At 34.3% G+C, this 16,433-nt stretch overlaps 4 protein-coding genes across 4 annotated transcripts; 3 read left to right on the plus strand and 1 right to left on the minus strand.

Moving 5' to 3' along the window:
- Nucleotides 1-404: 404 nt before the first annotated feature.
- On the minus strand, nucleotides 405-2,673 carry LOC145005252 (nuclear transcription factor Y subunit B-6-like). The gene is made up of 2 exons (XM_078964317.1): nucleotides 2,596-2,673; nucleotides 405-1,217 (listed from the first exon to the last, which is right to left on the minus strand). The coding sequence occupies exons 1-2, from the start codon at nucleotides 2,651-2,653 to the stop codon at nucleotides 631-633; spliced, it is 645 nt and encodes a 214-aa protein (XP_078820443.1). The 5' UTR covers nucleotides 2,654-2,673; the 3' UTR covers nucleotides 405-630.
- A 3,159-nt stretch (nucleotides 2,674-5,832) lies between these two features.
- Nucleotides 5,833-6,187, plus strand: LOC145006608 (uncharacterized). Its single transcript, XM_078965687.1, has one exon. The coding sequence runs from the start codon at nucleotides 5,889-5,891 to the stop codon at nucleotides 6,081-6,083; it is 195 nt and encodes a 64-aa protein (XP_078821813.1). The 5' UTR covers nucleotides 5,833-5,888; the 3' UTR covers nucleotides 6,084-6,187.
- Nucleotides 6,188-7,922: 1,735 nt separating this feature from the next.
- Nucleotides 7,923-12,407, plus strand: LOC145004928 (nudix hydrolase 2-like). Its single transcript, XM_078963959.1, has 9 exons — nucleotides 7,923-8,176; nucleotides 8,460-8,674; nucleotides 8,779-8,844; nucleotides 8,923-9,060; nucleotides 9,232-9,309; nucleotides 9,399-9,449; nucleotides 9,683-9,717; nucleotides 9,877-9,985; nucleotides 12,113-12,407. The coding sequence occupies exons 1-9, from the start codon at nucleotides 8,068-8,070 to the stop codon at nucleotides 12,302-12,304; spliced, it is 993 nt and encodes a 330-aa protein (XP_078820085.1). The 5' UTR covers nucleotides 7,923-8,067; the 3' UTR covers nucleotides 12,305-12,407.
- Nucleotides 12,408-14,329: 1,922 nt separating this feature from the next.
- LOC145005504 (uncharacterized) lies at nucleotides 14,330-15,317 on the plus strand. The gene is made up of 2 exons (XM_078964588.1): nucleotides 14,330-14,637; nucleotides 14,737-15,317. The coding sequence occupies exons 1-2, from the start codon at nucleotides 14,403-14,405 to the stop codon at nucleotides 15,087-15,089; spliced, it is 588 nt and encodes a 195-aa protein (XP_078820714.1). The 5' UTR covers nucleotides 14,330-14,402; the 3' UTR covers nucleotides 15,090-15,317.
- Nucleotides 15,318-16,433: the final 1,116 nt, after the last annotated feature.

The following is a 16,433-nucleotide window of genomic DNA, read 5'->3' on the forward strand; positions in this document are numbered from 1 at the left end:
CGATATGTTCCGCCGCCCCGTCCAGACATTTTACTTAATCAACTTTTGAAACGGTTGTAATCTTTTGCTTCTATCTTTTGTATGAAAAAACAAACACTTATATATTTAAACCACTATGTTCTTATTTCTATTCATTATCTATTAAATCTAGCTTCCTTTTGTCCTACAAAAGTGAGGTTTTTCATTTTCCCATCAAGTATTTAATGACCATTGAATTTAAAGCCATTGAATGTCAATATGATATGATATTTTACAATGACAAAGTTTCATCAATTTAAATGAAAAATAAAATTGTGATCTTATTCAACTATCAAATTAAACTTATAATTGTGGATGATGTTATAAACTAGCTTCTAATAACAAACATAGACTTAATTAAAATTCAAACCAAACAAACCGGATCATATATAATAACCTTTCTCCCCTACAATTAGATGCAGACTACTAGCTGCTACTTGATAGGTATGCCAACGGTTTACATACCTTGGCAATACAAAACAAAGCAAACCATTTAGAAAGAACTCCTGCTCTATAATTAATATCCTCTATGACTGAAAAAGAAGAAACAAACAAACATGCATCCATCATCATCATCATCATTGTCCCTGTCAACTGGCATGTATCTCGCCCTTACTCTTTATACTGAGCATATGGCTGGAATCCAGCGACAGAAGCAGCTCGCCTAGAAGGGCCACCGTTCGCTGTAGGATCATTCAAGAAACCAGCGATAGTAGCAGGGCCAAACAGTTGATCACGCATATGAAAAACAGGCGCAAAAGCATCGATGTTACCAAACGACATGGAATTAGCAGTATGATCAGCATTAACATTGTCTGTCTTCATAAGAGACTGACTTCCAGAGCCACGTTCGCCACCATCAAGCTCCCTATAGCGGTGGAGATAGATTGTCAAGGGTTCGATGTAATCATCAAATCCCAGTTTGTTCATTGCCCAAAGGACGTCTTCGGCTGTTATCGTCTTCCTCTGCTCACGCTGGCATCTGTCATTGGCTTCACTAGTCACAAAGCTGATGAACTCAGAAACACATTCTTGGATTGTTTCTTTAGCATCATCAGATATCTTGGCATGAGGAGGGAGGGACTTTCGCATGATGCGGATCACGTTTGCTATTGGCATGAACATATCTTGTTCTCGAACAAGGCATTCGTTGATGTTGTTGGTGGATTCCGGTTGTGGTTGCATCCAATTCCTTGCTCCTGATCACAATGCCCGATAATATGTCACCATTAATGAAACTAATATTCAAGTATTTCTTCATTTAAAAGCTATTTAACCAAACAAAGTAAATAAAAAAAAGGAAAACATACAAAACTTTGGTCATTTTTGTGGTTGTTTTTTTTGTTTTTTTTTAACATTTATAAATCTCAAAAGGCAAGGATTTTTGTTTGAAGCCCACGAAACAAAATAAAATTACAAAAAGTCAATAAAAAACAGAATATCAGATTTCTTTTAATAAAAATTAAAAATAGTTACGGTTCGTCCTATAAGATACTCTCTCAAACTTACAAAATAACAAGATTTCATTCTATATATTGTTTTATTATTGATTATTGATTAAATATATAAATATCTTAATAATTATAAAGAGAATTAGATCAAAATTATCAATGTGGAACTAACTTATTTTGTAGAGGCTTTATCTTTTAGATTGAAGATCTGATTTCAAATTCAGACATTGATAATTTCGTAGTATTAATTTCTAACCATCAACCTCACTGTTAAAAAAAAATCTACAAGCCTCTTAAAAGATAAAAAAACATTAGTAAGAAGGAAAAAAACAAACGTTTTTTTTACGGTTTAAGAAAAAAGTTGCTTGGAATTCTAAGTATGTTGGTAGATTTCATCTTATTTATTTTAATAATTAATGTTCTTAAAAATCCATTTTTTTTGCTAAAATAATAAAAATCGGAACACGCCAAATATAAATTATGTAGAAACTGAATTACTAGAACTAAAATTAGGAAATGGATCCCTAAACCAAAGCTACTTGTCAAGTACATAAAACTAAAAATAGAAATAAATATTAAAAAAATAAAAACACAAAAAGTAAGAGGTGTGTGGGGTCGCAGAGAGAGAGAGAGCATGAATGGGATGGATGCCATTTGTTTCCTCATATTTGTCTTTCTTTCTCCCAATCCAAACCATTTTCTATTTTTTCTTTTTCAACACAAAAGAAAACGTCTTCAAAAAATTTCATCATCCACTTAAATCCACCTTTCTAAAAGAGAAAGATATGTGTTTTGATGTCTAAATCGAAATAGGGTTTTTCCTTTTCTTCTCTGTATGTGTAATTATTAGTTATTATTAACATTATTAAAGATACATAACATCATTAGATTTTCAAAACAAAATCATAAACAGTTTAATTTGCAGTGTAACAACTAACAAACCAAACACGATAACCTAATTAACTAAAAATCTCTACATCGGATCAGATCAGAAGAAGAAGTTACATTTGGTTCATACCGAAAGAAACAAATCCACATCTACTTAAGCACTTCATCCAAGTAACAAAATAAACACAAAAAACTTCAAATTAATGCAATTGAAGCAAAAGGTGTCAAACAATTTTACCAAATGTTGAATGAGGATGGGGTCTTTGGTAGCCATGGAAACCTTCGCCATTCGCCATTCCCTCTTTCGCTCTCTTGTTAGACTTTAATTTTAGTACGAGTTGGAATTAATGAATGCAAGTGACATATAAAGATGAGAGGCGTGTTGATTTGGGAAAATGTGGACAATTATAATGATGACACGTGGTTGAGAGCACGCGGTGAACACCAATCATAAACACACTTCCCACACTCGTTCGATACATTAACTAGTTGGAATACATTATATTTTCATTGTCACCCTTCGATTTTCGATTAATTTATGCCATTTATTTTATTTTCTTATCATATAATTTCACATAATGTGATGTGGCACGATACATTACACACAAACTCATCTTCCATTCTAAGAAATATCAAACTATTCCCAAGTGGTTGAACTCCATGATTCAACGTACTTTTTTTATTTGTATTTTCAATGTCTTGATAATCAAGTTAAAATAAATGTCATTGTACTTTTGTATCTGTATTTTATTTTACTTATTTTGTTGCTAATTACAATTTGACAAAATTGCAAAAATGGTCCTTGTGGTATGCATTTTTTTGGGGTTTTGATCCACATCACGAGTTTTTTGGGTTGGTGGTCCTTTTGACTATGTTTGCTTGTAGTTTTGGTCCCTCGGAAAACAGAAAAGACTAAAATACCCTTTCTAATATATTTTATACATTTTTTTCTATTTAATTTAAAAGAAAAAGAAAAAAATAACTAATTTGGGCCCACCCTCTCTCTCTCTCTCTCTCATCGAAAGTTAATGACTAAAAAAAGAAACTGCAATTTTTCTTTTTCCTTCCTGATCAAACTTCCTAAACCCATTCACCACCTTCAACTCCATGTTTAGACCCACCAAAATTTCTTTTCCCACCTGTATTCTCATCATTAACACCACCACTACATCGTCACCCCTGTACCACCATTACCCCGCCATAGACCCACCACCGGTGACCTTCGACCACCGTGAAACACCCTCAATCACCCACCCTTCACGTTCTTTTTTTTCTTGTGTTCATTTCCTTCTTACACTGTTAAGCACAACAACCACCAAGAAGGGGTGGTGATGTTGTTGTAGTTGTGCCATCGAGAACCACCAGGAGCCGCCTCTAGCCTCCACAATTTGTTTTTCCCTTGGGCTACCAACGCAAACCACCATCACCACTACAATTGTTGCTGTCGGAAACACCTTCCCCGACCTCCTTCTCATTCCCAACTCATAGTTTTCGTAGAGCGGGAGCAAGAACGAAACGACAGGAGGTTACCGGGGCTCCATTACCCGCCTGCAACGCTAGCCCACTCTACCGTTACCACCCGCTCCCACCTTGGTCGCTGCCACTGTGAGGACTCCAACCATCACCAACCATTGATACGACCAACAAAGCAAAATCATAAAAGAATGGCAGTGCAAAGGAATTTACGGTGAAATGAGAGGCAGTAGGAGGTGGTCGGGCTCAACAACAACAAGGTGACAATGGCTGATGCTGTGATGATGGAAGGAGGCGACAACCTCCTGCTGTCGGTTTCTGTTGCTTTCTGATGAAGACGAAGATAAAGGGGGATGGAGGGGCCTCATAAGTAGCAACATAACAACAATGGAGGGTGGTGGAGGGGTTGTTTTTGGTGGTGGCAGCGGATGGTGACGAGGTGGGAAAGGGGTTCCGAGGGTAGCTTTTCCTTCAGTTCTTCTTCTTGTTTTCGAGATGGAATCGAAGAGGGAGGGTTGGGCTGGTGGTGATGTGTTGTGTATGTTACTGAGAGAGAGAGAGAGAGATAGAGAGAGAGAGAGAGAGCCTACTTTTATATTTATTAATAATAACAATTTAAAAAAGTAAAAGAAAAATAAAAACTAAATTCATTAAGGGTATAATAGTCATTTTAGTTTGGACAGGGACCAAAACTGCAAGCAAACTAGCTCAAAAGAACCACCAACCCAAAAAAACTCGTGGTTTGGACCAAAACCCCAAAAAAAATACATACCACAAGGACCATTTTTGCAATTTTATCTTACAATTTACTAAACAACTGTTTTTTCAAGAATCACTTTCTTAGTTTCTTTCATATGCTACTATGAGTCTATGACAATGTTAGTAGCCAATTTCTTTATACATATATATTTTATCACAATTATATTTGTACATGTGACACAGTTTGTAGGATCGGTCCAAATATATAGTGGATCTAGGGTGAAAAGAAAAAATGGACCTCTAAAGTTGAAAATAGAAAAAACCATTATAAAATTCACTTTAATATTAAAAAGCAAAAACATGGCAACAACATTATAACAACTAATTTAAAGAAAAAATATTATTTCTAGCATTTTTAAATAAGTTGATTTTTTTCACTCTATATATATACCATATACTTTAGGAATTTTGGGCCCTTAGAGACATGAGTCATAAACGACCACCCGGGTTGCCCACCTTTGAACACGGCCTGACAGTTTGCTTATGCGACATTTTAAATTGTTCGAATGGATGATAATGTGTATGTAAGCTACTATAAACAATTGGTCACATAAGTACGTTTTTAAAATCAAACTTATTTTCCTGAGTTAAGCATGAAGCATTTGTATTTGTATTTGTTCAACAAGTTTAAGGACCTATATAAATATTTGCAAAATATAAAAGGAATATTACGGATTGGATTGTCTCGGTACTTGGATCTTGATCTTGTCTTGATAAACTTGGGCTTTGTTGTGTTATCTAAAACTTGGGCCTGGGCTTGAGCTAATCGTTGGTGTAGACTATGGAATGATGTATAATTGTATATTCCTCAACAACCTAAAGGAAAAAAAAAAGAGGTTAATATATACGTAATTTGTTTTACGATTTTCCCATTGAAATAATATGAAAGTTTCAGAATAAGCGATTAATTATTATTAATTATTAATTAATAATTAATTAAAATCACAACATACGCAAAAATAGGTTATTCTACTAAAAACTCATATAAAATAATAAATAATAAATAATAAATAATAATAATAATAACAATAATAATAAAATAATAATAATCGTCACAGGACTGAGAGGAGGCAACGATTAGTAAATCGAATTTCACTATTATCCGGATGACGTAACGGCACTTGACGATTTGACCATCAACCGTCACAACGGGTCTGCTGCTAAAAACCGTTTTCCAACCGCCACATCCTGTTCCTATAAATACGTACACGTCCATGCATGCAAAAGATATACATACAGAGAGAGAAAGATCGTGAGGCAGAAAGTGGAACGCTTAAGCTCGTAATCGAAGAAGAAGACATGGAGGACATGGAGTATGGTTGGGGTGTCGGATCGGTGGTGGCCATGCTCTTTGTGGTGGGATGTCTGTTGTTCTTGCCACTGGTAATGGGGCCGGTGGCACCACCATCATTCCCGGTGCTTCTGATTGTTCCGGTGTTGTTGGCTGCGGTTCTCATCTTCCTCATCCATGCCTCCAAGCCTCATGATCATTGATTGATTGATTATCTAATATGTTAATGACTCTCTTCTCTATTATTATCTTTTAATGTTGTTGTCTATCGTACTTTGATTAATATATATGGTGTTTGGTTATCAAATCCGAGTTCCATCATCCATGCAGTGTTTACTTATTTATTTATTACTGTTCTTCATGCATTTCGATGATTAAATTATACATACATCAAGTATCAAAGGTAATGCATGAAAATATACATCCGAATTGTATCAAACCTGCGATATACAAACATTTACATTTTAATAATAACAAGAATTTCTACTCTTGTTTAAAAACATTCACATACAAATGATGTTGATCATCAATTTAATGGAGAAAACTAGAAGACCAAACTTCTTTTCAATGTTAAAATTCCTTTTAATCTCGTCTGATTCAAGTACAATTGTATAAAGCTGAGTTTTAACTCTTTTAAAACCTTAAAGCATTGGATGTAATATTAAGATGGCTTTCATTTAATACAACTGGATTCATGATACGACTAAACGCATGATAATGATTGCATTTCTACTTTTTGTGTACGATTGTTTTTCTAATCAAAGGCGAGTTATTTGTTGGATGTTTCTGAGTTTTGCTTAAATTTGACGGTTTGAAAACAAAATTAACTCATATATAATAAGGATGAGCATCGGAACCGGGTACCCGCTTTTGGAACCGGAACCGCCTCGGAACTGCCGGTTTTGGAACGGGAACCGCCTTAGGCGGTTCCGGTTCCGGTTTTCATTTTTTCAGAACCGCTACCCGCTGGGTACCCGCCAGAACCGGTTTATATATATATATATATATATATATATATATATATATATATATATATATATATATATATATAATTTTATATAAATGTGTGTTACTTAGATCGGTTTAGAATATATTGGTCCGATTATATCCGTCTTTGGTCCGAATTGATTTGATTTAGATCGAACTAAATTGCGGTTTTGTCGAAAAAAGTTAACAAAACTAATGCGACCGGGTTATCCGCTCCCGAAACCGGAACCGCTGGTTCCGGGACTGGTTCCAAAGATTTAAGAATTGCCTAGAGCGGTTCCGGTTCCGGTTCTAACTTTCTAGGAACCGCCGGTTCCGATTCCGGTTCCGGTTCTCGCCAAATGAGGCGGGTACCCGCCTACGCTCATCCCTAATATATAAGCGTATATCAGCACGTTAAGAAAAACAATGGACAAACATCATTTGGATTTCATTTTATTTTCATTTTTATAAGAACAAGTATTGAGAACTTTGATGGCCTCTATTCAAAATAGAAAAAAGAAAAAGGATTCCGGAGAGTAAAGCATTGAGATTTGTTGTTTGGGCATTGGGCTTGCAATCATTTGGATTTCAATTTCCAAGCCTAGTTAGAATCACAGAAATGTTATTCAGCCCAATTTTAGACTTTATATTTAGTTAATAATGATTACTTAGTTTAATAAATAAAATAAAAATTAAGATATTTTCTGTAAAAATAACTTAAAATTAGTCATCAAAACTTTCAAAATAAAAAATCAAATATCATAAACATTTTGGTTAATATAATTTATATTGTATTTTATTTTTATTTTTTTAAATACATATATGAAAATTTTATATTTTTTTATATTTTCATACTGTAATATTTTTATTTATTTAATTATAAGTGAAATAATAAAAATTTATAAGAGTGAGTTTAATAAACCATTCAAAATAGTTAGTTAATTTAAAAAAGAATAAAAAATAAAAAATATTAATAATTGAAGAAAAGCTATTTGATAATATTATTTTTTTGTGACAAAGTTCAAAAGCTTTTGAAATGTTAACTATTGAAAATATATTTCCTTTTGAAAAGCGACTGCATCATCTACTCTTTTCTCTCGTGAACAAACGACACTGGAAGTGGGCGTCGTGGCTGATCAAATATACACATATGTAAAGAAGATATATAACCGATTACAGTTGAAAAGGGAAATATACTTGTTAGTCGAAGAGACAAATATGATAATCAGATGTCTCCCAAAACCATCAATTCTATGTTTCAACTCCACAAACCCTTCCTTCTCAAGTCTCCGTCTCCGCCCAACTTTCCTCACCGGAGGACCTGCAGGTCCGTATCTCAGTTTCCATTTCTAACTGATTGACATTCAATCTTTTTCTACATTAATTTTCAGTTACAGCTTATATTTGATTCAGTTTTACTCAATTTCTAGTTACTCGACTATTGCGTTAGGGATTTCGGTGTGCTTTTGATGTTATAGGTTTTTGTTTAGTTTTTAGGCAAATTTGATAATCCACTGACACTCGTTGTATTTCTTCTTTGCTCATTTGATTTCAGTAGTACAGTACTACTTCGGATGTGCTTACAATTTTGCTATCCTTACAATTTCTAGGAAAAATCAGAAAGTCGTTTGGCATCCATTTGAATGCACGTTCCATATCAGCTTCATTGAGGTCTTCAGCAGCTAAACAGCTTGATAACGTGTTATTGTTATCTGCTAAGGAGGATGATCATGGAGGCGTTATTGTGGAAATGTCTAGTGAGCCCATGGACGGGATTCTGTTCACTTGTTTACTCAAGGAGTCAATCATACAATGGAAACAACAGGTTATCCAAAACTTCCATTTTCTTTCTGCGATTTTTATGCTTCAATCATGCAATGGAAATATACATGGATTCTTCACTTATCCAAAAGGTCAATTCCTGTGTAGGGTAAGAAGGGTGTCTGGCTTAGACTACCAATTGAGCTTGCAAATCTTATTGAATCTGCTGTTAATGTAAGCTCATAGCTTCGATTCAAGCATTTATGCGGGTTATAGATAATGAGATGATTCAAATTCAACTTGGGTTTGCAGGAAGGCTTCTATTATCACCATGCAGAGAAAAACTATTTGATGCTTGTATATTGGATTCCTGCAACTCCTAATACTTTGCCACCAAATGCAACTCATAGAGTTGGTGTTGGTGCCTTTGTTATGAAAGAAAATGGAGAGGTACTCAACATATGTATATATCTTTTTGTAGAGGGTAAATGAGTGTCATCTCCCATGAGTTATTTTCTTGGTTCAAAAATTGCTGATTTTTTCATTCATTTGAGATTTAAGAGTAACAGCAAAAACACTTGTATATATTTACTTGTTTTGAGAATTTTCTACTGGTACTAGGTTCTGGTGGTGCAAGAGAAGGGTGGAAAAATGAGTGGAACTGGAGTATGGAAGTTTCCTACAGGAGTTGTTGATGAGGTATGTAGATTTGGTTAGTTAGTCATCATATTATTATTATTATTAGAACTTAACTTTTAATATCTGAACAATTTTTCTTTTTTGTACAGGGTGAAGATATTTGTGATGCTGCTGTTAGAGAAGTAAAAGAAGAGACAGGGGTAATTTGCATTTGCATGTATTTGCTCTATGGATAATGGATAATTTATATACAGAAAATACTCTCCATTTCTGGTGAAAGAGACATTATTTGATGCTACAAAATACATATGATAGGTGTTAGATTTGTAACATAGTCACTATCAAGTATGAATTATGACCAAAAAAGAAGTTAAAATGGGTTTTTATATGTAAACGAAGATATTATACTAACTAGATGTTTTTGATGTTTCAGATTGATGCCAAATTTGTGGAAGTACTAGCTTTCAGGTGAGGAATTATGTCAAAGTCAGCATCTTGTACATGTTGATGGTTTGATTGAAAGTAGATGTGTTTGTTTTCTTTTTTCATTTTGATGTGCAACATAAATATTTTATTAAAAGATGCTTTTAGGGTTGTTCATCTGATACAATTGGTTTTGTTTTGCAGACAAAGCCATAAGAAGTTCTTTAACAAGTCAGATTTATTCTTTATGTGCATGTTGCATCCTTTGTCTTTTGACATCCAGAAGCAGGAAAGAGAAATTGAAGCAGCCCAGGTTGGTTTTAGTTATCAAATGATTAATGAAAGATCTCTCTCCATGTTACACACCTACCTTTATGCACTGAAATCATTAGTGTGTTTTTCTAGAGAGTGGTGTGTTTGATGTAGTCAAGGTAAGTTAGTTTTGGAGCAAATTAGGGAGTACCAGCATACAACCTATTTGTTTAGAAAACGAACATTCACATCTCCTGGTTAATCAATGTTAGGATTTAAGCACTTCAACAAATGACAACCGATTTCACACACAGAGTAATAATGAAAACGAAAAACAAAAACACTGTATGTTATTGTTACGTGGTTCACACGAGTGAGGGTTAAAACGTCACTTGTTGGCAAGGTTTCAACCATCGTATGAAGGAACTATGTATGAACAGTTCTTGGCTATAAGCCAGTGGGTATTGTCCGGAATTATGTGAGTGAGTTTGAGAAGTTGTCTGGGCAATTGTTTGGTGCTGGAGGGAACATTCGTCAAGGGTTTAAAACCAGAGATAGACGAGGGATATATAGGCGATGGTGGGCACGTTCATTTGGACATGGTTAAGGTTTCACTCAACTCAGTGATCGGGTTAACACCACCTCAAACCATGAGGATTAAAGGAGAAATTGGGGGCATCAAATTGATCGTCTTGATAAATAGCAGGGCAACTCATAACTTTGTTTCAAGAAAATTGGTTCAGGATGTTGGCATTGCGGTTACCGATACGGGATCATTGGCATTGCGGTTGTCGATACAAGATCATTAGGCGTTAGGCTAGATAATGGAATGCTAGACTGAAGGCGTGGTATGTGTAAAAGGGTGCTACTATCACTTCCCGAGTTACATATTTTTGATTTGATTTGGGAAGCACGGACGTTATTTTGTCTATATCAAATGGCTACAAACATTCGGAGAAACAACCATCTACTGGAAGGAGTGTAGATGGCGTTTTGGTCTGGAGACCTGAAGATATGTTTGTACGGCAACCCGAGCTTATCTAAAACTATGGCTACATACAAATCATTCCTATCGGCATTTCGATCAAAAGATGATGGGTTCATGGTACGAATGCACTTAACGGAAACCGAGCTGTCTACCCATTCAAGAGCATCCCCACCAGCTGACCCTATAAAAATCAGCGTGATGTTTGAGTTATCGATTTCCATCAATTTGCGAGAACTATGTGGGTTTCTGGGTTTGATCGGGTGTTACTGAAAGTTTGTGGCAAGGTACGGTAAGATCGCTTTGCCTAGAGCAGTTCAAAATAGACAACTTCAGCTGGATTGACAAAGCCACAAGAGCATTCCACCAACTTCAAAAATGTGATGACACTTGCCCTTCTTCTGGACTTTAGCAAAGATTTTGTTGTAGAAGCAGATGCCTCTAGGTACGGACTTGGGCTAGAGGAGGTTCTAATGCAGGACGAATGACCTCAGTCAAGTATTAGGCACCCGGGCCTGGATTAAGTCGGTGTACTAGAGAGAATTAATGGCAACTCCATTAGCGGTTTAGAAGTGGAGCCTGTATCTGCTAGTCCGAAAATTCCCGTACAGATCAACACAACCTAAAATATTTACTGGATCAACGAAATGTAACTACGAACTGTTCTAAGGAACATCAAAAGTGGTTGTCAAAGCTGCTAGGGTATGAGTTTGTCATCCAATATAGGCCAAGAAAGGAAAGCAGAGTGGCTGATGCACTGTCAAGGTATCCGGTGTTGCCTTCTCTCCTTGAGGTTGAGAGTTCAAGTCTCTTTGTGGACATAGGTAGATTTAAGGAGTAGTTTAGGAGTATGTTAAATTTGACGTTTCAAAAAAATAAAAAATCAAAGACGGTAAGAGGTAGCACTCCTAGAGGTTTTGACTTTTGACGGTTTCTGGAATCTTCAAATGGGACGAACTATGGGCAGAATTGAGAACCGATCCAAAGTTAAGGATTGTTGGAATTGGTAAGAGAGTACTAAAAGTGGCGAAATATGAGTATATGTACTTATCCGGTAGATACACATTACATTTGGACTTAGGATAGTATTTTTATTTCTAGTTGTATTGCAATCAAAATTACGTTTTTTAATACACCTTCAGCTTCAATACATTGTTCAATTGATCATAAGAAATTGTTTTAATTTATTTTATGTGTATGTAGTGGATGGCGTTTGAAGAGTATGCAGCTCAACCTTTTGTCCAGAAATATGATCTTCCCAAATATGTAGCCCAGATTTGCTTTGCAAAGAGACACAAACACTATTCAGGCTTCTCTCCTGTCTCCACAATACCAACTTTCTCCAAACAACAAACCAATTTGTACTTCAACACAACTGATCTCATCTCAACCTAATTAATTCTTGTATAATTATCACTTCTCTTATATTTGTCTCAACATACCTGGACTTGATTTGGTTTAACTGCTGATCAATCTATGTGCGTGTGAATTTAGTTCAGCTAATAATTTTATTTAAATTAAAGAAAATAACGGCTGAAGAAAAGTATTTTAATTTTGTGATGAAGTAAGAAAGAAAAATGAAAATATAGATAGGGCAGGCTTGACTAACATATGTTAGTGACATTATATAATTAAGAATACTTAAATAACGAGATCACAAGTTGGCTACCTACTTCCCTTTTCCTTGTTTTTGTGGTAATCCCTCTTCCCTCATGTCATTTTACTTTTATACCCCTCTGTCCCTTCCCAAATTTCCACATCACCTTTTCTTTGCCCTTCTAAAGGTGTTGATATACAATGACGGAAATGCCCTCTTACCAATTATGTGTATATCTCGAAAATTTATACACGGTTTTTCCGCTTCAATTATAGATAATCATTAATCACAAAAAACGACAATTTTATGATGTGGTATATATAAGAAATTGACCATGTTTTTTGTGAATAACACAATTTGCCTGCCAATACAGTTAACATACGAACAGTTGCAAAAGTAATGATTATTTTGTGTTATTGGTAATACCAGCATTCATAATAAATATTTTAATAGCACGGTTAAATGACAATTAAATGAGATGCAATGTCTAATTCATATTTAATAGATGGAATTCAATGATGTTAAATTGGCATCCAATGGGGAAAAAAATCTTTTATAAATTTCAATGCAATATAGAAAAAATATTATAAAATGATTAACAAAGAAATAATTTTTCAATATAAAATAATTAGCAAATAAATAATTTTTAGAAAAAAAATGCTCCACTAAGATTTTATATAGATTTCAATGTATTGTAGAAAAAATAATAACAATAATAAGGAAAAGGGAAAATGACTTAAAAGCCCAACGAAGTTTCCAAACCATTCAAAAAACTCCAATCATGTTTTGTCTGTTCAAAAAAACCCAACGAACTTAACCTTTTGTCTAAAAAGTCCATCAAAATTTCAAACCGTTCAGAAAATTCCAATATTGTTTTGTTTAAGTTCGTTGGTTTTTTTTTTTTGAACAGTCAAAACATGATTGGAGTTTTTTAAACGTTTTGAAAACTTTGTTGGTCTAACAAGTCATTTTTCCGATACGGTAATAAGCCACGTCATCTGTTTCTCTTATTTGACTTTCGAGAAACTGTAACTTAGTTGGACTTTTTAGATAAAATGTTAAGTTTGTTGGGTTTTTTTGAACACACAAAATATGATTGGGGTTTTTTAAACGGTTTGGAAACTTTGTTGGGTTTGTAAGTCATTTTCCCTAAGGAAAAATAAAATGATATTAAACCATTAAGAACTATTTATTGATGCACTATTTTTTTTTAATAAAATGATTAACAGGTAAATATTATTTTCTAAAAAAATATGTTTTACTAAACTTTTATATATTCAATGTAAAAAAAATTAACGAAATTGTATGTTAAATCTAACGGGCTCCTACTAAACTACTCCTAATAACACCTATTTCCCGGATTAAACCATTAAAACTATGTATCGTTGATGAACTAAATGTGGTCACTTTATTAAAGATCCCATCGTATAGTTTTTCTGTGATTATCCTTTTCGATTTATGTAGACAAAATGCGGATCATAAACAGTTAAACAAACAAGACTAGCAATTTAAAGTCTACTCTCTTTCTATATGTGCCACAAAAGTAAACAGGTAAAAAAAAAAAAAAAAAAAAAAGAATAGAAAGTGTCAGAACCTTGGTCCTCCTCTTTACCATGTTGACGATTATGTTTATTGTTTCTGTGGAAGTTTACCTATCAAAAATTGGGTACAAGGCACTGGTCAAAGGTCAAAGTAGGTATTCAACCATATGATATGACTCATAATACTTTAAAGGGTAATTTTGTAATTACAATAGAAAACAAGACCCCATGCACACACAATAAATACAAGGTAAACCCTCACATTACAATCGGGTAGCTTTTCATTGTCTCCTCCTCCCGTTTTGCGTTGTTCCAAAGTTTTCCACTTCTTACGTATCAACAAAAACACACAAAGATGATGATCCAGTTTCAAGCGCACATGATAATCATGTTTTTCATCTTCTTTTTCCTCAGAGCTTCAGCCATGGCTGAAGCTGGACCACGGAACCCACTGGTGGACCTCTCAACACCGGATGAATTATTAAGTCTAGCTGGCTATGGAGAAGAAAAGCTCTCCACGGTGATTGTTGGCGGGACTATACACTGCGATACTTATTTCAATAGGAATTCCATTTCGCATCCAATCTCCGGTATGCATATATATACCTGTAACTACTCCATTGTTAATGATGATTCCACTTTTCAAGCACTTCTTTTTAATCGATCGGTTTCTTAATTTGAATTTACAGGAGCATTGGTTGCGGTTTCATGTGATAATAACAAGAAAAGAAGTAAATCGAACTGGGTAAGAGGAAAAACTGACGAATATGGGGATTTCCTCATTGATCTTCCTTCTCAGCTTCATGCGATTTCAAACATGGAAAAGAGATGTGTTGTTAGAATTGTTCATCTACCCAAGATATCTCCTTGCCACAGGCGGTTTACCAGTAAACACATAAGGATAAAGCTGACATCATCAGGGAACGGAATTCGTACATATTCAACTGATGAGATTCATCTGGGACATAAACAACAACATTCACAGCCATCCAAGAATATACGAAGCAAGGGAATAAGGAAAACAGCACAACACATGTTGTGATGATAAGGAATAGACCTTCTCACGAATCACGATGGCGCTGCAGTCACAACAGTGAGTACTTGTGGAAATTGATATTAGTTTATCCTTCGGTTTGTATGTATACTTAAATTCCAGGCAAATCCTAAGAGAGAATGCATGTACATAAAAATATAGTATTTCCTTGTAAAAAAGAAGGTATTATATAGTAATATATAATACAAAAGAGTATAAAACAAGTTATATTATAAATTGTTGTGTGATTTTGATTCAGATATCATCAAGAACATGGGAATTCAAAGCTATATCCTTTAGACTTTAATAATTAGAATGTAATTAATTGTGACATAACTGATCGACTTGACTCTATAACAATAATAGGTAGCTAGCATATATGTGGTATTATATTATATCATATTATATTATATCATATTATATACCCTTGTAACTTCCATGAAACACATGTCACAAATTTTTATTCCACGGAAAACTCTAGACTTTGCAATACTTGGCCGGTGTGAATTGCAAAATCATGTCGGAAATTTTATCGCAAGTTGGGTTGAATGGGATTAACCATAAGACATCCACAATGCATTGAACTTTTGATCAGAATTTAATGTATTATCATATCATAATTCTACTCTCGTCTCGATACAACTGTACTAAAATTTTGATAGGAAGCATTGAACTCTACAAAGTTTTATGAAATATATTTATAAAATCTAATTTATGATATATTTAATTGTTAAAATGTTTCATTTTTCCCGTTGAATAGTTCAATGGTGATTGAACTCCATATCCATCTCACAATGATATGGTTTAATTCATTGAATGTCAATTAAGTATGTTATATCATTCAACTTTCCCGTTGAACTATACATTGTTATAAAATTGTAAATGATGAATAACCACAAAGAACAATCATACAAACACCACAATATAAAGGGGAAATTCGAAAAGGAAAAAAACCATTATGAATGGTCTCTACTTATTGAACGGTTACATTGTTGATAAAACTCCAAGGAGATAGAAGAGAAAGAATATGTATGAATGAATAAAATATGACATCTAACGGCCTTGTATAATAGTCTTACAAAGAGTCCTAAACAACCTCTAAAACTCGTAGCAAATAGAAAACATTCCTAATAGATGGGTAGCTTGAGAGCCAAACAAAATGTTTGGGAGCATATACATTGTGGATACTCTAAATATACAATTTTAAAAAGTTTCTATAATAGGAAGGATTGTATTACAATCAACATCCGCCCACAAGCTTGTAAGGGTGTTGGGGTTTGGCTCGGTCACAAATGATTACGGTGCCACTTAATGGTTTGTTGTTCAAACAACAAAAAATGAGACCGTTGTATG

The sequence above is a fragment of the Lactuca saligna genome, chromosome 7 (genome assembly GCF_052625555.1).
Source record: "Lactuca saligna cultivar CGN05327 chromosome 7, ASM5262555v1, whole genome shotgun sequence".
Taxonomy (NCBI): Eukaryota; Viridiplantae; Streptophyta; class Magnoliopsida; order Asterales; family Asteraceae; genus Lactuca; species Lactuca saligna.